Here is a 22,374-nt window from a genome sequence, read left to right on the forward strand (position 1 = left end):
TCACACCGGAGATAAGGACCCTACCTGTGACTGACTTAGACATAAAGAAAGAACCCCACCCCTGAGGAGACCTTACAGGAACACCTGTCCGCTCAGGAGGTAGGAAGAGTGGTGAGGAGGATGGTCTTGGCTTTCACTGTGGGGAAGCTCACTCAGAAGGGCCGTGGTAATTCCCTAAGCACAGAAAAGTGGAGTATAACCAAATACAAAGAGTACACAGACTGCCTGCGTGAGTTAACATGTCAGACCTTCGGAACTAACTCAAAACCATTAGGTCAAGCACATTCAGTTTTATCTGCATCATGATAAACTATTGTTTCTTATATGTTGAGTGAAAATGATTATACATATTAAGGTAATAGGTGAATATCTTGACATCTTAATGCCTAGATGATGAACACACCCAAATTGATCCTGCCATAAATAATAAAAATATGTAACCTTGGATGCCAATGTCTTTTTCAAGGTAAAAAAAGATATCTGAAAGTTTTATATGCTCAAATGGAGCATAAAACATCTTTAAAATGTCTTTCTAACACATTTTCTTAGACATAGAGAAATTGGGGTAAAAAAAGGAAATGTATTAAGTGCTATTACAGAATTATATCTAAAACCAAAACTGCTTCTTTGACTGGTAAAAGATTCATGAGATTTCAAAGCAAAGATCACAAAAAACTTTATTTCATTACATACAGGGGAAAAAGGCTAGAAATATGGACAAAAGATACATAAGAATAATATTAAAGCAAGCAAACAAACAAAATACACTCCCAAGTGTCATTCAGCCACTTCTAACTAGCTATTCCTGCTGTATTTATCTTGATTCTTTGCATTTTACTACATGTTCTAAGCAGTCCAACTTTTCCACTCCATCCCCTCATAATCCACTTCACTGACCCAAAGGGCCACTCCTGCCTCTCGCGTTGAGCCTGTCTCCTCTTCCCACCTCTCTAACTGCTCACTTCTCACAGAGTCAAGTACACTTCAGCCTGCCTTCCTGCACTTCAGATAAATTATCTTCGTTGACACTTGAGGTGCAAAACTTACAGTCACCTTTCCATCACTGCTGCAAACTCTATTTCCAACACTCGTTTTAGTAGCAAGAGTGCTTACAAGTCAATAAATAGCAATACAATTAAATTCGCTCAAGAGGGGCCACACACGGCACCTATTCTGCCCTTCACTTCAATGCAAAGTTTGCTCTGAATATCAACTCTAATCTAACAAACCTAATCCTACTCACTGATTATTTGTAAAACACCAGGCACTACAGTTCAGTGTTGACTGGATGCTCTATAAAAATGTCAAAAGAGTCAATAAATATTTAGTTACAAAGATAAAGAATGTTAAACTATGATACGTAACTGTCTGATAAGAGGGAAATGTCATGAGGGTGCTACTTTTTAAAGAAAAAAAAGAAACTTTAGGTGAAACCAAGTGTAATATCACCAAACAGTATTCTAAAGTTTCAAGAGAACTACCTGGGAATTTTCCTGTCTCCTGTCATTTTATACCAATCAAGTCTTTAAAGCAAATAAATCCATTTATTAGAAGCAGCCTTTGTTTCTAATCAAGAGAACAGGGTATGTATACATATGAATATGCAAGTGATGCAGGTCACTATGTTCATACCAAATATAAATCAGAATATCTATTCTTATCACTCAAGAGCAACCCCTACTGGCACAATTAAAAAGAATCTAGAACACACAGAGTTATTTCAGTTCAATATTTTATTAATTAAATACTTACAGAGCACTTCACATATGCCAGGCCCTACTTTAAGTACTTTACAAATATTAACTTATTTAATCACTCCAAGACATTTATCACTAAAAGAGATTAACTGACATACACGTTACTCCAAGATGCAAAAGGATCTGTTTCATTACTTTGAGATACAGATTCTGTTTAAGCCAACAGAATCCAAATTTGACCTTGCCAATATCTGGAAATAAACCATTATTAATTATAGTTCTTTCTAACTTAGTAAAGCCAGACAACCAATGTGGAGGAAATCCTGAAAGGCAGTTCCTTAAAAAACAGTTCTCTCTCAGTAAAAAGAAAATTAAATTTTATCTTCAATTCAATGTTAAAAATTTACACTAACTGCAAAGGAGCCTTGCCTGTTCCTTTATAAACAGGAAGTCACTTATGCCAGGTTTTTATTTTAAGCATGCATCAAAATTACGATTTTTCACAAGATGAAAGAATACCTCTGCCAATCACACTGACAAGCTCCTCACGAGTGGCACTAATAGCTGTGACAACCGTCTGAGCAGAGCATTTTAAGAAGGGATCTAGACCAGCCGTCACAACCACTACTTCATCTAGTTGGGGCTATGCTATATTCTGCTGCAATAAAAGCTATTAGGGGATTTAAGTGACTACTGTATTATGATGAACTTCATCTATCAGAAGAATGTATTTGCTTTTAATCTTACTTAGAAATAGAAAAAAAGGAAAAAATAAGAAAGTACAAGCACGTCTATAAGCTAAAATATTTTGCTCCATATTTATCTTGAATTACAAACTTTGCAAATTTATTCAATTGATTTATATATTTCAAATCCTGATTAGCATGTATCACATAACATCTTTTTGGCCTATTTAATTTCAGAGTCTCCAGCCCATTAGTATAATTTCTCTATTAACTTTTCAATTTTCATTTTCTCCATCCCAATCAACTCCCTTGCCTAATGTGTGCGTGTGTGCTCAGTCATGTCTGACTCTTTGCAACCCCATGAAGACCACCAGGCTCCTCTGTCCATGGAATTTCAAGGCAAGGAACCCCCATTTCCCTAATGACCCCTCACCAACAGAAACACCTATTTAATAGTTTCTAAGCTACCTGCACACACAATTGCACTCATCTCACATGCTAGTAAAGTAATGCTCAAAATTCTCCAAGCCAGGCTTCAGCAATACGTGAACCATGAACTTCCAGATGTTCAAGCTGGTTTTAGAAAAGGCAGAGGAACCAGAGATCAAGTTGCCAACATCCGCTGGATCATCGAAAAAGCAAGAAGAGTTCCAGAAAAACATCTATTTCTGCTTTATTGACTATGCCAAAGCCTTTGACTGTGTGAATCACAATAAACTGTGAAAAATTCTGAAAGAGATGGGAATACCAGACCACCTGACCTGCCTCTTGAGAAACCTCTATGCAGGTCAGGAAGCAACAGTCAGAACTGGACATGGAACAAAAGACTGGTTCCAAATAGGAAAAGGAGTATGTCAAGGCTGTATATTGTCACCCTGCTTATTTAACTTCTATGCAGAGTACATCATGAGAAACGCTGGGCTGGAAGAAGCACAAGCTGGAATCAAGATTGCCGAGAGAAATCTCAATAACCTCAGATATGCAGATGACACCACCCTTATGGCAGAAAGTGAAGAGGAACTAAAAAGCCTCTTGATGAAAGTGAAAGTGGAGAGTGAAAAAGTTGGCTTAAAGCTCAAAATTCAGAAAACGAAGATCATGGCATTTGGTCCCACCACTTCATGGGAAATAGGTGGGGAAACAGTGGAAACAGTGTCAGACTTTATTTTTTTGGGCTCCAAAATCACTGCAGATGGTGACTGCAGCCATGAAATTAAAAAGATGCTTACTTCTTGGAAGGAAAGTTATGACCAACCTAGATAGCATATTCAAAAGCAGAGACATTACTTTGCCAACAAAGGTCCGTCTAGTCAAGGCTATGGTTTTTCCAGTAGTCATGTATGGATGTGAGAGTTGGACTGTGAAGAAGGCTGAGCGCCGAAGAATTGATGCTTTTGGACTGTGGTGTTGGAGAAGACTCTTGAGAGTCCCTTGGACTGCAAGGAGATCCAACCAGTCCATTCTGAAGGAGAAGATTGGTCCTGGGTGTTCTCTGGAAGGAATGATGCTGAAGCTGAAACTCCAGTACTTTGGCCACCTCATGTGAAGAGTTGACTCATTGGAAAAGACTCTGATGCTGGAGGGACTGGGGGCAAGAGGAGAAGGGGACAACAGAGGATGAGATGTCTGGATGGCATCACCGACTCGATGGACGTGAGTTTGGGTGAACTCTGGGAGTTGGTGATGGACAGGGAGGCCTGGCGTGCTGCAATTCATGGGGTTGCAAAGAGTCGGACACGACTGAGCAACTGAATTGAACTGAACTGAAGCTACCTGGGCTTAAGGGCTTCCCTGTAACTCAGTGGTAAAGAATCTGCCCACCAATGCAGGAGACCTAGGTTCGTTCCCTGGGTCAGGAAGATCCCCTGGAGAAGGAAATGGCAACCCACTCCAGTATTCCTGCCTGGGAAATCCCATGGACAGAGGAGCCTGGCAGGATATGGTTCATGGGGTGGCAAAAGAGTCTGACACAACGTAGTGACTCAACAACAACAACAAGCCACCTAGGAAGCCCAGCATTCCCTATGATACCTCACCAACAGAAACACCTATTTAATATTTTCTAATATGGGTATGTGCAGAAAATATGGAAGACAAGGGTAACTAGGATTTTTTACTTATAATTAAAAAATATTAACTGTTGTAAAATACACATAATACACAATTTATCATGTTAGCCATTTTTGAGTGTACAGTTGAGTAGGGTTAAGTACATTCACATTGTTATGATCAACCTCCAGAATTTTCCATATTACCATAACAGTGAAACTACATCTGCTAAACAACATCGCCCACCCTCCTGCCCCACAGCCTCTGGCAACCACCATCCTATTCTTGTATCTACACAAGACTTAACTAGTCTAGGGACCGCATGTGACGGCAGTCCTACAGTATTTGTCTTTTGTGACTTTCTTATTTCAATGAGTGTAATGTCCTCAAGATTCATCCATGTTGTAGCCTGAGTCAAAATTTCCTTCTTTCTCAAGGGTGGACAATATTCCATCATATGGATGGATCACGTTTTCTTTATATATTTATTCATTAATGGACATTTGAGTTGTTTCTACCATTTGCCCACTGTGAATAATTGTGCTATAAATGTGAGTTTACAAATACCATGAGATCTGCTTTTACTTCCGTGGCTGCTTTATGGTAGCTTTATTTAAAATCTTTTGAGAGACAACTATATTGTTTCCATAGCAGTTGTACCAACTTACGTTCTTACCAACAGTGCATAAGGGTTTCAATTTCTCTACATGCTTGCCAATCCTTGCTCTTTTCTTTTCTTTCTGTTTTTCTTTTTTATATAGTAGTCATCCTAATGGGTGTGAGCTGATAGAACAAAATTTTTTAAAGTGGAATTCTTAGATAGTAAGAAAAACATGATGAATACAACATATAAAACTGGTGAGTAATATTTTAAATGACGGCAAAGCTAACCAGAGAAGAATCATAAGCAAAAAGTAAAAGCCTTTTCTTATTCATTAATACAAAGGATTAAGAAATAAGAATTTCTGCTTATTATAGTCTGAATGTAAATGTGAATATCTCGTTTTATTTGTTCATAAGAGTTTTGAGTGATTGGTTTAAACAATCACCAGGCACAGTAAGCTTTCCTCAGGAAGGCAGTCAAGGGCAGGACAAGACACTGACGGATCAGACGGATTCTCTGTGAGTTCCTATCAGATCTTGGCCCACTGAAGTGATGTGGCACATAACACTGAAGGAAAACACACGTGTCCACTTATGGGACTCCAAGGATAAAATTTTAAACCCATGTATGCTTAATTTTGAAATTGCGATGGTAATAGAGAGGAAACAAATGAGATTAAAGAAACATCAGTGCCTGCTTTAACAGAAGTGCAAAGGCAATTCTACAAAGATACTGTTTTCACCAAAGACTGCTTGAAAAATGACACCTATATTAAAGAAACCAGAGAATCTTAACCTATATCTCATGTTATATAAATCTGACTCAGAATACAGCATAAATCTAAATATAAAATATAAAAACATAAAGATTCTAGAAGAAAACACAGGAGTTAATCTTGGTAACTTACATTAGACAAAGAGTTTTTACATACTGTTACAAAAGTGCAAGCCATAAAGGAACTTTTCCTCTACGAAAGACACTGTTAAGAGGAAAAAAAGGGTTAACCTCAGAGAAAGTGTTTCACATATATCTGACAAAGGCCTTATATCAAAATATATCAACATAAAAAAATTCTCGATAATAGTCCAAGGAAAAAAGAGGCAAATATTTCAAAAAATTCCTGGGTCAGGAAGATCTGCTGGAGAAGGGATAGGCTACCACTCCAGTATTCTTGGGCTTCCCTTGCGGCTTAGCTGGTAAAGAATCTGCCTGTAATGTGGGAGACCTGGGTTTGATCCCTGGGTTGGGAAGGTCCTCTTGAGAAGGGAAAGGCTACCCACTCCAGTATTCTACCCTGGAGAACTCCATGGACTGTATAGTCCATGGGGTCGCCAAGAGTCAGACATGACTGAGTGACTTTCACTTTCACTTTATGATGGTTTTTTTTTTTTTTTTTTTTTTTTTTTTTTAAATTTTATTTTATTTTTAAACTTTACATAATTGTATTAGTTTTGCCAAACATCAAAATGAATCCACCACAGGTATACATGTGTTCCCCATCCTGAACCCTCCTCCCTCCTCCCTCCCCATACCATCCCTCTGGGTCGTCCCAGTGCACCAGCCCCAAGCATCCAGTATCGTGCATCGAACCTGGACTGGCAACTCGTTTCTTACATGATATTTTACATGTTACAATGTCATTCTCCCAAATCTTCCCACCCTCTCCCTCTCCCACAGAGTCCATAAGACTGTTCTATACATCAGTGTCTCTTTTGCTGTCTCATACACAGGGTTATTGTTACCATCTTTCTAAATTCCATATATATGCGTTAGAATACTGTATTTATGTTTTTCCTTCTGGCTTACTTCACTCTGTATAATAGGCTCCAGTTTCATCCACCTCATTAGAACTGATTCAAATGTATTCTTTTTAATGGCTGAGTAATACTCCATTGTGTATATGTACCAAAGCTTTCTTATCCATTCATCTGCTGATGGACATCTAGGTTGCTTCCATGTCTTGGCTATTATAAACAGTGCTGCGATGAACATTGGGGTACACGTGTCTCTTTCCCTTCTGGTTTCCTCAGTGTGTATGCCCAGCAGTGGGGTTGCTGGATCATAAGGCAGTTCTATTTCCAGTTTTTTAAGGAATCTCCACACTGTTCTCCATAGTGGCTGTACTAGTTTGCATTCCCACCAACAGTGTAAGAGGGTTCCCTTTTCTCCACACCCTCTCCAGCATTTATTATTTGTAGACTTTTGGATCGCAGCCATTCTGACTGGTGTGAAATGGTACCTCATAGTGGTTTTGATTTGCATTTCTCTGATAATGAGTGATGTTGAGCATCTTTTCATGTGTTTTGATTTGCATTTTCTTAACAAGTAATGATGCTGGGTATCTTTTCAGGTGCTCACTGGCCATTTATATATTTTCTTTGAAGAAATGGCTATTCAGATTCTTTTCTCATTTTTTAATCAGGTTATTTGCCTTGATAATGTTGAATTAAAAGAGTTCCTTACATATTCTGAATACAAGCCCATTATCAGATAGATTTCAGGTTTTCTCCCATTTTGTAGGTTTTGCTTTCATCTTCTTGATGGTGTACCTTAAGGCACATTGTTTTTTCCCCCAACAATTTTGACAAAGCCCATGGTTTAGTGTCATATTCAAGAAATTACTGCTTAATCAACAGTCACAAAAAATTGTTTATACGTTCTCTTCTAAGGGTTTTATAGCTAAGATGATTTATGTTTTAGACAAAGAAAATGATGCATATTTATGGAAGTGGAGGGGTTAGCTTGCACACACCCATTTCCTAGTTCTGTCTCCTAAGACAAGACCAACAAGTAAACCGCATGCAGAAGCCAGGCGTGCATCCAGCGGATGTCTCTTGTTTTCTAAATACCTTCTCCAGTAAAAGGAACCAAGGCTCCTAAAAAGAGATTGATTCTACCACCAGATGAACATGGAGCACATTTTGGTGCCAGAAAGTAAACAGATGCCTACAGAAGGGTGGGGGCATGTGAGAGGGCACAGGAGCCCACCTGAAAGAGTCTGCAATGGCCAAAGTTGAAGCAGTTTGAGCAAGAAAATAAATAACAGTGAAACATGACTATAAACCACAGAGTAAGATAAGCCCATACTGGTAAAAATTAATAGAGCAAAAAATAATTGGTAGGGAAGGAACAGATACACCTTACAGAAAAATTCCAATTAAATGTAGAAGAAATGAGGAAAAGAGAAAATGACCATCAGAACACCACAGATCTTGCTGTAGTCAAGATCCACTAATGAATGTCAAAATTAGTGGGTAAATACTTAGGGAAAACAGGCTATTTGCATAATCTGAATGTATCTGCCCTGAGATATGTATTAATTAATAAGGGAGGAATAGTAAGCTTGTGGTAGAGAAATACAGAGATGCCGTCTTACTCAACTGGTCCACGTTACATCATTAGTCCTAACATACCCTTAAAATTAAAAGACGCTTGCTCCTTGGAAGAAAAGCTATGACAAACTTAGACAGCGTATTAAAAAGCAGAGGCATCATTTGCCAACAAAGGCAAGAATAGTCAAAGTTAGGTTTTTCCAGTAGTCATGTACAGATGTGAGAGTTGGACTATAAAGAAGGCTGAGTGCCGAAGAATTGATTCTTTCAAATTGTGGTGCTGAAGAAGACGCTTGAGAGTCCCTTGGACTGCACGGAGATCAAACCAGTCAATCGTAAAGGAAATCCACCCTGAATATTCACTGGAAGGACTGAAGCTGCAATACTTTGGCCATCTGATACAAAGAACTGACTCATTGGAAAAGACCCTGATGCTGGGAAAGACTGAGGGCAAGAGGAGAAGGGGGTGGCAAAGGATGAGACAGTTAGATAGCATCACCAACTCCATGGAAATGAGTTTGAGCAAAACTCCAGGAGATAGTGAAGAACAAAGAAGCCTGGTGTGCTGCAGTCCACACGGTAGCAAAGAGCTAGACGCAACTTAGCAACTGAACAGCAACAACCCTCGATACACTCCATATCTATTCTGAGGAATTCTTAAAGATCCTCAACCGAGTCATGAGTAAGCATCAGTCTAATGCAAATTAAGAAATATTCTAAAAAATAACGGATTCATATTCTTTACAAGTGCCAAGGTCACATAAGACAATGAAAAGCTGAAAAACTGCTGTGGACTGGAGAAGATTAAGGAGACTCAACAACAGAAGGGAGTGTTGATTCGTGCGCTGAACTGTGGAAAAGAAAAACAGCAGACTGGAAAGACTGGTGAAATGTGAATAAAGAACATAGAGTTAGAAAACAGTACTGCGCTAATGTCAACATCTGGTTTTGGTAACTGCACTGTGGTTACACAATGCTAACACTTATGGAAGTTGGGTAAAGGCTATATGGGAACTTTCCCACTACTATTTTTGTAACTCTTCTGTAAGTTTATTTCAAAATAAAAACTTAAAACAAGGAAAACTTGCTAAATGGCAATTTTGCTTGCTAAAAATAGAAATAAATGAAATTACAAATGAATAATAATGTGCATTTTTACATCTCTGGAACTAAACTTCAAAGCCAATTAAAGAAGACACCTACACTGTCCTCATACTCTGAAGGAGCTGTGATGCTGTTCGTCACTAAACACCTTGCAGGAGACAGTCAGCTGCGAAGCAGCATCAACAGGTGCGCTTGTCGACACCTTCCTGTCTCCTCCTAGAAACCTGCACTTTAGTTGGGGTCAGCATATGTCTGGGAGGGCAAAGAAATTTTTAAGAAATATAAGCTATATTGAATTAAACAGATGATAAAACGTCTGTATATTAAAAATAAGCCACATCAATTACCTGATAAAAACATACTGGACCACTATAACTTTCCACAATTTTTATTTCTCTTAAAATTTTGATAAATGAAGTTGTCAGAGGTGATAAGATCACAGCTTTGTTTCTAAACTATTTTAACTTTCAGAATTCAGTTCATGAATGCTGCAAATGTTGGTCCAGATAAGATCACAGTTTTGTGTGCTGATGAGGCAACCATCCTGGCACGTGCCTGTATAACCTTGAGCAGGGAGGAACGCAGCCTAGAAAAAGTTTCCATGTGGTTCTGAATTACACAGGCTAATTACACTCAGCAAGGCCTCCCTTCAAAAAGAGGATAGAGTTTTTTTCTGGGAAAATAAAAAAATCAAGTATCACTCTAAAACTTCTCTCTATGATCATGTAGCTAGGAAATGAGACTGAGGGCTCTTGAGGCTTGAGATCCATCAGAAATAATTAACTAAGTGGGTTTACATAAACGTCAGATATTTTCAGTGAATTCTATTAGGTATTACTAGCAAAAGTTGTACATTACTTGTATACTCTGACTTTAAATGCTGTGAATGCCACTAAGCACTTCACAGAACATTATACACTAGAAAGGACATTTCAAGACCATATATAGTGGGCAATATACAAAGAATAGAAATAATTCAAATAATAAAAGTCTCTACTCTAAATAAAATTTCATGTAGACCTTTTCTAGCCCTAACTTTGGATATATGCTCTGATTAACATTAATACATGTATTACACATGTAATACAGATACACATATATAGTTATGAGACATTATCCTCAATAACAACTTGAAATAAATGTAAAAGTTCATCTAGTCCTTTCCCAATATTTTCTTGCTACTGAAACAGCAATAACAAAGCCTAATACCCTTATTTCAAAGAAAATCTCAATATTAATGATACTTTTGAAAGCTCTTTCATATGTATTAATTTCAACTTCATATTCAAAGGAAAGGCTGAACACTGCTAGACATTTTGCAGCTGAGAATACAGATACAGGTTGAGAGACTTGTTTAAAGTCACACATTTCAACTGCAATAAAGTCAGGACACTATAACCAAGTTCATTTGACTCCATCCATCCACCCAACCATCAGCTACGTTCTATACCAGGGAGTAAAAGTACCGTGAAAACATTTATCCCTCGTATGAATTTTTTAAAATTATATTATACTCTGCTATTTCCTAGTACTTGTTTTCAGATTATCTGGTGTCTTAAAACTCAGTATTCAGGCTTCCACAATAAGAATTTCATTAATGCATAGAAGCTGATCTTTTTAAAGCTCCAGAATATGCAGTTATGTAACTGGAAAACTCTTAAAGACAAACAGGCATGGATTTCAATGGGCAAGTTAACTTGTTTTTAAATCATTAGATTGGGAGTAACACCTACCAAAGAATTTTGCTTTGAGGATTTAGTGATCTAAAGAAAAATCTGGCACAGACACTACCCTTCTTTCTTTGTAACTGAAAAGGCAAAAATGTGTAAAATAATAGAGTTCTTCAGCTCTCCACACTAACCGTCTAAAACAGGACTCCATACCCTTCACAGTGTGGAGCACCACAGGAAGGAAGCAGCAGAGAGTGGCCAGAGAGACACACCCAGGCACAAATATCTCTTTAACCTGTTCCATGGTGCTCTGCAAATACAGGAAGTTTTTAGACATACTGGAGACATGTTAGCGAGAACATATTTATTCTTCAGCAGATTAAATTTTCAAATATTTAAGAATGCATAATTAGAAAGTTCTGAAAAAACCTCTATCAGTATATTACTCAATAAAAGAGAAACGATGAAGAGCTTGAAGAGTCAACTTAACTTATTACCAGTAAACAGCATGTTTACTAATAAGATGGTCCAGGGGAGCAATTATAGCACTAAAAAAAAAGGAGATGGATGGAAAAATAGTGCTTTGACATTATTCACCCATTGACTACAAAGAACATAAGACACTCCTGAACTTAGGAATTCCAACAGGAGTGAGAGCGAGAGAGAGAGAACAGAAAGGCCAATTAGCAAAAGACCAAATCTGCCATGCCGTGATGGACAGACGTGGCCTCACAGAAGGCACCGGAGTGTGCAGACAGGAGTTTGAAAGAAGCAAAGACATTTAGCAGCAGTTAAGAAATATAGTAAATTAACCCATGGATGATGTCTGAGGTTAAGGAATCAAATTGTTGAACTGTTAATTACTTTCGGAAGTCTTTTGTTAAGTGGTGAAGTACTAGGAGACTGGAAAACAAGGAATCCAGTCTGAAGGTTAAAAAGAAAGAGAGAAGAGGCTGAAAATTATAGAGCTGTAAATCTAACATCTATATTAGGAAATAAATTTGAGATGATACTTATGGATGAGCTTAATGATACATTTGGAGAAGTACAATTTAATAGGAGTGAGTCAGCATGGATTTACCAAAGGCAATCATGTCAGAAAAAATTTCGTTCCTTTTTAAGTTGAAGTAATAATTGGTTTATGTAAGGGAGAACCAATGAGAAACTGTCAGGATTTTTGGAGATTTTTGGACCTTTTCATAAAATGAATTATTGTACAAAATGTCATGGCATGTGTCAGGGTACCCAACTAACAAAAGGGGATGAAAGTAAGGGGGTTAAAAATAGAGGGCCAAAGAATTCAGGAAAGACTACATTCCACAAGGCTTCATATATCAGAACGCTAACGTTTTTAATTAATGATGAAGAAAACCTTTTATATTAGGAAATTTGAATATACTAGTAAATGAGAGGGAATGGTTAAGATACAAAAGGTTACAGCTGTTTTATCTTAACTGTGATAGATTAAGCAAATGGCCTCAGAGGTGGCATATGAAATTTAATCTTCCTGAGTATAAAGTGATGCACTTGGATAGAATTAAGGAATCAGTTAAAAATAGTTTAAATGGTACTGAATTGCTTACCATTAAAAAGAAAAGGGATTTGGAATTTTGATAACAGTCAAGCTTTTACATTTTTATTCTTATAACTTGATAAGAGGAAAATGCAAGGGAATGCAGTTAAATAATACACATCACAAAGAATTAAAAGCTGACTGCCTTACTGAAGAATAAAAAATCCTAATTTGTGAAAAGGGTTTGATAGATTCATGGGCTATCATCTTGCACAGGCAATAATCTAATATATAATGTAAATGACTATATATATATAAGAACTAAAAAAATATATCAATACAAATATGATTAAAAAATATGACAGCAGAAAAACTAAGGAACCCAGGGGTGCTATGTGCTCAGTCGCTAACTGGCTGTGTGACCCCACAGACTGTGGTCCTCCAGGCTCCTCTGTCCATGAATTTTCCAGGCAAGAACACTAGAGTGGGTTGCCATTTCCTACTTCAGGGGATTTCCCAAACCCAGGGGCTGAATCCATGCTTCTTGGGTCTCTTGCATTGGCAGACAGATTCTTCACCAACTGTGCCACCTGGGCTAAGGAAATTAGGAAAAGTACCACGCAATCACTTAATACTTAATGTCCCCTGAAAAGAGATCACCATCTGACTCTTACCTTTGGAAAAGGCATAAACATTGACTAAATTTAAAGTTCAGGCTTCTCAGGGGAGAATATGGAACAACCAAGCCAAACTCCTAGTCTCCACTCAGTGCCTGACCCGGCCACAGCCGGGCCCCCAGGGGGCATCTGTGCGCGCGCGCGTGCGCACACACACACACACACACACACACACACACACACAGTGAGCACAGTTCCAATCTGAGGCGTCATGTGGAGGCTGTCCCTTGGAATTTTTGAGAAAAAGATCTTCTTTGTCAGTATGATCAGCGGAGCTCCGGCATACCTCCTTTGCCCTCTCCTTCACCTCCTCTTCTCTGTCTTCCCTCCTTTCGGGTTATTTTAAAGTATTCTAAGATATAACCACCCAAGTCTAACTGAAGGTCACCTGAACTGCGCACATACAGTGTGTTTAATTCCTTCTCAAGGTGCAGTGAGTGAACACCAAGCTTATTCATGGATAAGAGAGATGGGAGAAATACAATAGCTAAAACCGTAAAGCTCAAATAAAGGTCATTTTTGAGATGAAGCACATTTCACTTAATAAAAAAACTGTAATGTAAAATGACAGAAAAATTCTGGCCACTCGCAATTTGACGTCAATGTTGGAGGATTAATGTGATTGTAAAAATCTCATCATAGTAGATCTACAATGGACCTAAATGAACCTCCTTAGAAATTTAGGGTTAAGGGAATCCTGTTTTTTAAAAAGTACACAACTCATAGAAGAGCTTGAAGAACTTTCTCCAGCTGAACACAACCTCATCCCAATGTTAGAGATAAGAAACAGAACCACACCACTGCTTCTCATCCCAAGGAAAACAGACTCTGGTTTCTAACACCACAGAATACTCTTTGTTGTTTTAATATTTAATGAAAAATGAAATCATACAGAATATGCTCCTTTTTGTTTGGCTAACTTCATCCAAAGATACGACTGTGAGATTTATTCATGCTGTGAATGTAATTCAATCATTCTCATTGCTGTAAAGTACTCCATTGGGTAAACTCGCAAACCTTTCTACACTCTACCTGGTGGACGTTTCAGTAGTTTGGGGTTTTGACTATGATGAGTACATTGATAAATATATTAAGTATAAATAATAAAGTAAAAGAATATTTCAAGTTAAAGATTAAAGTTGTGACAGCAGAAACAAAATGCAGCTACATGCTGTTTATAAGGAAGCTGGTATAGTTAATATGAAATACAGAATGATGGCAAGAAGTGTTACTACAGATAAAAAGGAACATTCACAGTGACAACAGTGATAGAGAACTACGTATTTTTTCTTTATCACGGGTGGGTATGTGTAGAAAACAAACTTAAAGTTCCAAGTGCCCAGTGATTTATCTTTAAAGTATGTAAAATCAAAATTAACAGAAAAACAGACACCCCACAATCATGGTGGGCAGCTTTTACCTCTCTTAACACAGTTGATTGGGTTAGCATTGAAAAAATCAGTAAGAAAGAGACAACCTGAGCAATACAGTTAACAAATGAGGTAAGTGATATACAAGAAACACAATACAGCACCGAACAACACAAAACTTCCTAGTATCTCAAACATTTACCAAAACCTACCAAATCCTAGGCATAAAGAAAGTATAAACAAATTTCAAAGGATTAAAATAATTCAGACTGTGCTGTGAGCACAGCAGATATAAGCTAGAAATCAGTTTTATTACTATTTCAATAGTTAACAAAAAGATAATTAGAAGATCCCTAAATGCCTTGGATTTCTAAACAATCCACTTTTATTCAAAAAATAAATAGCCACTTGTATCTTGTTAGTCAAAAAAGCTATAGCTGAAATTAAAGCTCACATACAGCCTTTAGTTCTTGAGAGTATGAAATGGTAAATTATATCAAAATCATTCTCCTAATTCCCCCCCAAAATTGAGAAAAAAGACAATTAATCATCAACAGAAGCAAACAGAGAAGAAGAAAGCTGGGCAAACATGGATGCCAAACATTATCATGTCCAACAGTTTACACACTGTACCACCTCTGTTAGATCTTATAAGAATGTGCTGCAGGCATTGTCATCCCCAGCTTACAGACTGAGACCCATACAGTTACAACAGGGTTTCCCAAGTCATTCAACAGGGGAATGAGGGCTGAAGCTCAACCTATCCTGCCCTGAGGGCCACGCGCACAGACACACGGGACACTGCAAGGCAGCTGGACGCTGCCCCGGAGGCCCCGCCGGCGGACGCACAACTGCAGGAAACACTCTACAGAACTGTTTGTTAAAAACAAACAAACAAACAAAACCCAAGAGCTCATTTAACATACACACTTCCAAATAGCATCTCAACAAAAATTTAAAATACCCCAATGACATTATATACAATATTTTCTGTTGCCGGTGTTTAATGTTTTCCTTCTCACGGGGCCACGAGATGTTTGAGCCACATGGGAGAGCCAAGGCAGATCGCAAGTGCATTTGTTTACTTGTTTTGAGTGGTTAAAAAGAACTGCTTCATATGCGTCACTGAACTTTGGATCACAGAATTCTCAACAGATCAGTAGTCCTGACAGCAGAGAAGGCAGCTGCCAGTCGCCATCAGGTCAGGGCCATAAATCACTCTGAGGAGTCCAGGCCACCTCTGGACCTTCCCGGGAACCATCCATCATAGATTTACCCCAAGTGCTGCCTAATCCTTCACCGGACAGCCTGGGAGGAGAGGAGCCCCAGCTGCTTCAGTATCTCCCCTTCACATCGAGGAAGGCGCCTCCCACATACTCAGGAAGGGCTTACAGATGACTTAGAACTACAAGGTTAACAAGTCAGTCTAAAAACTCTGCCCTTTAAAAGTTTTCTCTGAACTGAGCTAAGTTTATCAAAGCAAATATATTACTGAAGAGGGATACTGCCCTGCACAGGGTGGAATAAACAACCCAAGGAATTCATTTGTAAAAATACTGAGGAACGTTATTATTAATTATGGAGAGAAAGGTTCTAACAGAGACACAGAAACACAAACAGAATCCTAGGATTCTATGCATAAGAGCATACACACATAAACAAACCAACTAGAATAAGTTTTCTAAGTAAATTTTTATACAAATGATATCTCAAAAGGAATACTGCATGACTAGGGCAGCAGTGGCATAAGCAAAAGCAACGTGTTTCTTTGGTTTGCAATTAGCTTCCTCCCCCTTTCTTTGCTGTTTACTTCATCTAACAAGTTAGAGATACCTTATTTTAGGAAAATGACCTAGTTTCAATGCCTAATTGGTACAACGGAAGAAAGAGACAGAATACATCAATACTGCATCTTGAGAAGCAGGCACTGGAAACTACCTTGAAAATGCTACACTGCTGACAACCCACCATCAATTCAGATGGTGTCACCTGGCCATTTCTTGAAGTCCCAGCTTTTAGGCAACGTTTTCTGACATCTGCATTGTCATGCATCCATAACAGTAAAGAACCCACAGGTACTGATGGCCAGAAGATATTTCAATTTGACTTTATCTGTTTTTGTGAACTAAAACTGATAATCTGTCTAGTTCAAAAGCTTTTCAGTAACAACCTCACCAAAAAGAAAAGAGTATTGACCCCGTTTTTCTTTTTCAAACACAGACCTGGGTACAGCAGAGATGACTAAATAGGACACTTCACTGTGACTTAAAAGAGTCGATCATACGAGCATAGAGAAATCTGAAAGAACGTATCAGCGGAAAACAAATAATAACGTTATATGCAATGTCAAATGTATCAGGACTGTTATTCTAACCCATGGAGCTCTCTCTCCTTCACGCAGACGTTCTGTGAGCACGTTCACTGACACATTTTGCAAGGGCAGCGCTGCCCTCGGTGGGATTCCCAAGACTTTCAGGCACTAGTGTCGCAGGGCCAGCAGCAGCAGCAGCACCCACAATCCTTTGCACTGTGCCTGCTAAGAGCTTCATAGCCAATTATCTTTTTAAATTCTCACAGTGGCCCTTTACACAGATACCACCACATCGATTTACGTCCAATAAACCTGCAGTGATGCGGTAAGCCTGCCTGTAACCCACCCAGCCGGGAAGGGGAGGAGAGTTTAAGTACAGCTCCAACAGCTCCGAAGTACCTGCTGGAAACATCCCTGATCACCTCGCATTATTTAAATCCAGTCCTGTCTGGGCTCTGGTTAGGAGCTTCCTCTAGACGTCCTGTAGGGGATGCGTCCTTAACAGGCCCCACCCTCGCCACCCGTCCCCTGGCTGCCCACACAGAACTCACACCCAGGCCCTCTGGTTCTCTGAATGCCAGGCTGGGCTGCAGGCATGCCTGTGCCTAACCTGCATTGGGGCTGCGTTGCTGCTCCTCCCGCAGCACCTGATGGCCACTCCAATGAGGCAGGGGCGATCTCAGCAGCCCCTGCCACCACCGCTGCCCGCACCCTGCGCGACAGTCCTTGCTGATGCCTGGGATGCAGGGCGCCCTGTTGCCCCTCCCGGGTTCTCCTGTTTTCCTCACTCACACGCTTCCCCTTCCAGTACTTACTGGAAAACCATGGGGCAAGGAACTGGGCATAACAATTCAAATCACAAACATTTGTTGAAAATGTTAAAAACCTTATCATCAGGCAAAATATGAAGCTCAGACACCCACAACAGTCCAACTGCGTTTGGAATATTTGCTCTTAACAACTGTGGGGAGATTATTTCACCATATTTGCTCCTGATCGAATAGAATGGAAAAGACCTGCTTTCACAGTCAAGGGGACAAGAGCAAGTGTACTTTTTTATCAGTCTTGAAGCGGATACTGTCACACATGCTGCCATGTTTAGATAACTGCTAATGCACAAACAGCCTGACAGCCCCTGCGACGAGCAAAGCGTTTCACACAGCAGCTTTCGTTTCCTACCTGCGTGCAGGTAGGCCAGGTCCGGGTTCTCGATGTCCGGATGCTGTTCTTTCAGGTGGTTCCGGAACTCCACGGGGATGTTGGTGCCATAGTCACACTTGGGGCAGTTGTACATCTTGACGCCTTCGTGTTTGCCCGTGTGGAGGATGTGTTTGCGGATGTTTTCAGCGCAATTTGACCTATGAAGTAAGAAAGCAGAGTAAGTGGAAGTAAGGTCACATCACTAACGTCGGACCACAAACCAGGATGTCAGCAACCCTCACACAGGCCTCGGGAGTGTCAGGTACTGTGCTAAGTGGCTAATCCAGGAGGCGGGAACACTCGTCTCCTGGGTGCTAATCTCCAGGCTGCTCTTTTATCTGAGCCATTCATTTCTATGCAGAACCGGAAACACAAAGCCCCAAGTTCTACGATTTTAATACAAATTATTCAGGTACCACTTGAGGGCAGTGAAGGAGTTTCCTTAATCCCAAGAACACACCTTTCACCATGAGGAGCCGTGCAAAGGGAAGGCCTGCCACTCCCGCTGAACTGGAGCACCAAGGAAACAAAGGCGCCTGGGCTTCTAGTTCTGTCACGAGAGCAGCTCCTAAGTCAAGCTCTCAAACCGTCTGAAGACAGAAACGTAGCTGCAAGCAGCCCCTCACCTCACATCTGGGCAACGTGCAAAGTTGCCCAACAGCTCCAAAGTACCTGCTGGAAACATCCCCTGATCACCTCGCATTATTTAAAGCCAGTCAGGTTTCTGCACGGGTGCAGGTTTCCAAGAGGGATGGGCTGAATAAAGAGTGGAGGACCCGAGTCCTTTACACGAAATTGTCGCTGACAGTGGGCTCCTCTCCCACTGCTTTCCTGTGGATGCAGAAGTGCCAGGCCTGAGATGACCAGAACCTCTGGCACAGGCGGCGGCTGCTGAGGCAGAGTGTTTGTTCCGTCTGCTCCTGTCCCTCCCAGCACGGGTCAGCGACTGAGCCCAGACCCGTCCACACACACACCGCTGCCTCCCCTCTGTCTCTGTTGTTGTTAGAACATTACCAGAAAGTGCCCGACACAGATTCAAGCAGGTTGTGTGTGTGTGTGTGTGTGTGTGTGCCCGACACAGATTCAAGCAGGTTGTGTGTGTGTGTGTGTGTGTGTGTGTGCCCGACACAGATTCAAGCAGGTGTGTGTGTGTGTGTGTGTGTGTGTGTGCCCGACACAGATTCAAGCAGGTGTGTGTGTGTGTGTGCCCGACACAGATTCAAGCAGGTGTGTGTGTGACGGCTTCAGCTTTCCGACAGAGCGAAATGAAATTCCAAAGAGAGCACTGCGTTTATCAGTCTTTCCTGCCAGTCCTGCTGAAGGACAAAATCCTGTAGGCTGATTTGAAGAAAATAAACTTAGGACACTGTAGGGAGTTAGCAAACACATCTTACAACACACAGATGACGGAAGGCTGCACACGGAGGCCGTCTGTGGCTCGCACGGCCCCGCACTGCTAAACGGAATCATGCGTGTGTGTAACACATAACTGCACCCGGGGACGCACCTGGGGGAGCTGGGGAAGAATGCATATGTGGTTACCATCCCCAACTTTACAGGAGCTCTGCACCAAGATGGTAACACAGAAGGCCATCTGAAGGCAGGTGAAAGAAACGCTCACCCTGTGATGATGGAAAGGAAGAGGGCCAGGTGTGGATTCCCCAGCTGGGGGGTGAGCCGTGCCGAATCCCTGCCTGAGTCTGCAGATCACCTCCCATGTGCTTTCCATGGCAGCACAGACAGTCCTAAATTCACAATGTTTGCTGACATTGGGGAGTGAGCACAAGTCTGCTACTGTACTTAATTAGGACTGCTGATTCTCTGGTGCCACCTACATTCTCCCTTTATGGAGAAGCAAGGCATTAAGAGCCATCAAGGACAATCGCTGGTCAGGGAAGGAAAATTACCAAAATACACACATTTCAGGGTACAGTGCCCACTTAAATGGGGGACAGTATAAGCAATGATACTTAATCTTTGATGAAGGAAGGAAGAGATGACTTTGAAAGGAGAGTATTTTGTTTTTGAGACGTGTATCTTGGATACAAATAAACCAGTATCTCTTAGAACATCAACCGCATGTGGAATCTAGCAATCAGGGGACTATTAATGAAGCAAGTAAAAGTGGAGAGGGAGGGCTAAAAAGGAGAGAAGCTTCTTTCATCTAAAAATATATAATATATAATAAAACAAAGGAGATGTGGTGTGGGACTTGGTGTTTTAGGTTCAGGATCATTTTATACATATATTTTATACCTATTTACTTTTATTTGTGATATACATACTATTCGTATACTTGATTTTATGTAAATAATAAATGTGTGTGTATATAATCTATATTATACACACATCTAAGAAACATAAAATATATGCAAATGAGAAGAAAATACAGTCAATGTCTATCTGCAATTGAAAAAGGTATATTTCATGGATAATGGCATATTTGTGTGCTATCATCTGTTCTGATGTCATACAACACAAATTTTTTTTAAAATATTGAGATAAAAAGGAACAACTCTGAAATCAAACTATTGCAGTCCAAGCCTAAAAAGCAGAAGCTCTAACATATTGTATTAACATCATTTACAGCAGCTACAGAGTCCAGCAGACTGTAGTCCCACACTGGAGACTACCCTGAGACAGACAGCTGACTGTGTAGCAATGGTGCAACATTCAGTTGACAATCAGTAGGCTAGATAACGTCAGCCAAGCAGTTCTGAATGATACTCAGCCCCCCAAATGAGGTTTTTTCCCCAAATACTAAGAGAACTTCCAACTAGTAATAAGAATGGTAAATTGAAGAGGGACTAATGAAGAACAGGTCAGGCAGGGGAAGTAAGGATGGTCTGAAACATTATATCAAACAAGGTCCAACCTTGGTTTGCCAGGAAATAATAGCAGTGACGTGAAGAGGGCATTCAATTATTAGGAATCAGCGACTGAATGTATTTTTAGTTTGACACTGATTCTTAAGGTAAAGAGTATATTTTTGCCTCATGTTCCTAGACTGCAAGATTTAATATTATTAAGATGGCAATACTCCTCAAATTGATGTATAGATTCAGTACAATCCTATCAAAATCTCAGCTGGATTTCTTACCAAAGTTGAAATACTGATCCTAAAGTTCATATGGAAATGCACAGAACCTAAAAGACTTGATACAATTTCACAAAGAACTATGTTGGAGGACTCATGCTTTCTGATTACAAAACTTTCTATGAAGCAGTAGTAATCAGAACAGTGAGGTGCAAGAGAAAGAACAGATGGAGCAGTGCCCAGCGGGAGGTGTGTGTGTGGGGGGGGGCATGGTTCCATGGGAGGTGAGATGGCTCAGTGCGATGCTGTAGGCTCCTCATGGGGAACAGGTGCTCAGGCCGGACTTACTGGGCCCACGAGTGCAAGCACTGAGTTTATGGGGAAGGCAGTGTAAAGTCTGAGGACATTTCAAATGAATTTTGAAATACAATATGTTGAAAGTCTTGAGGCAGCTCTCTCTATATATAAGTATGGCCTTGGCTGGGCAATTAGTAAAAGGACCAGAGATGGGAGCTGATTGATTTTTGGGGCTTCTTAAAATATGTGATAAGGGAAATATCTTATTCAGTTCAGAGGCATTGCATTTTAAAATAATAAATCAATAAAATAACAAATGACAAAGTCTTCCAGAATACCACAAAATTATGTTACTGCTACACACTTGCTGCTTATTAACACAAAATAATAAGTTAAGTTTATGTTATTTAACTTAATGAGAAGGAAGCTTAGAAAACAATTCTACTAAATATTTTTTTCTCTTTTGTTTCTGATACTATCTTTAGGATTTTCTATGTACAGATTCATGTCATCTGCAAATAGTGAGAGCTTTACTTCTTTTGCAATCTGGATTCATTTCTTTTTCTTCTCTGACTGCTGTAGCTAGGACTTCCAGAACTATGTTGAATAACAGTGGTGAAAGTGGACACCCTTGTTTTGTTCCTGATCTTAAGGGGAACACTTTCAGTTTTTCACCATTGAGAATAATGTTTGCTGTAGGCTTCTTATTATATATGGCCTTTACTATGTTGAGGTAGGTTTGTTCTATGCCCATGTTTTGAAGATTTTTAATCATAAATGGGTGCTGAATTTTGTCAAAGGCTTTTTCTGCATTTATTGAGATTATC

At 39.9% G+C, this 22,374-nt stretch overlaps 1 protein-coding gene across 2 annotated transcripts in view; it reads right to left on the reverse strand.

Annotated features, from left to right (window-relative positions):
• Positions 1–22,374, reverse strand: part of ZNF407 (zinc finger protein 407) — a 387,088-nt gene that overhangs the window by 107,541 nt on the left and 257,173 nt on the right. For both annotated transcript variants that reach the window (XM_070778647.1, XM_070778648.1), the window contains exon 8: positions 18,193–18,371. In XM_070778647.1, the coding sequence (XP_070634748.1) occupies positions 18,193–18,371 (179 nt within the window). The remainder of the gene's footprint in view (positions 1–18,192; positions 18,372–22,374) is intronic.

Source organism: Bos indicus, chromosome 24 (genome assembly GCF_029378745.1).
Source record: "Bos indicus isolate NIAB-ARS_2022 breed Sahiwal x Tharparkar chromosome 24, NIAB-ARS_B.indTharparkar_mat_pri_1.0, whole genome shotgun sequence".
NCBI lineage: Eukaryota > Metazoa > Chordata > Mammalia > Artiodactyla > Bovidae > Bos > Bos indicus.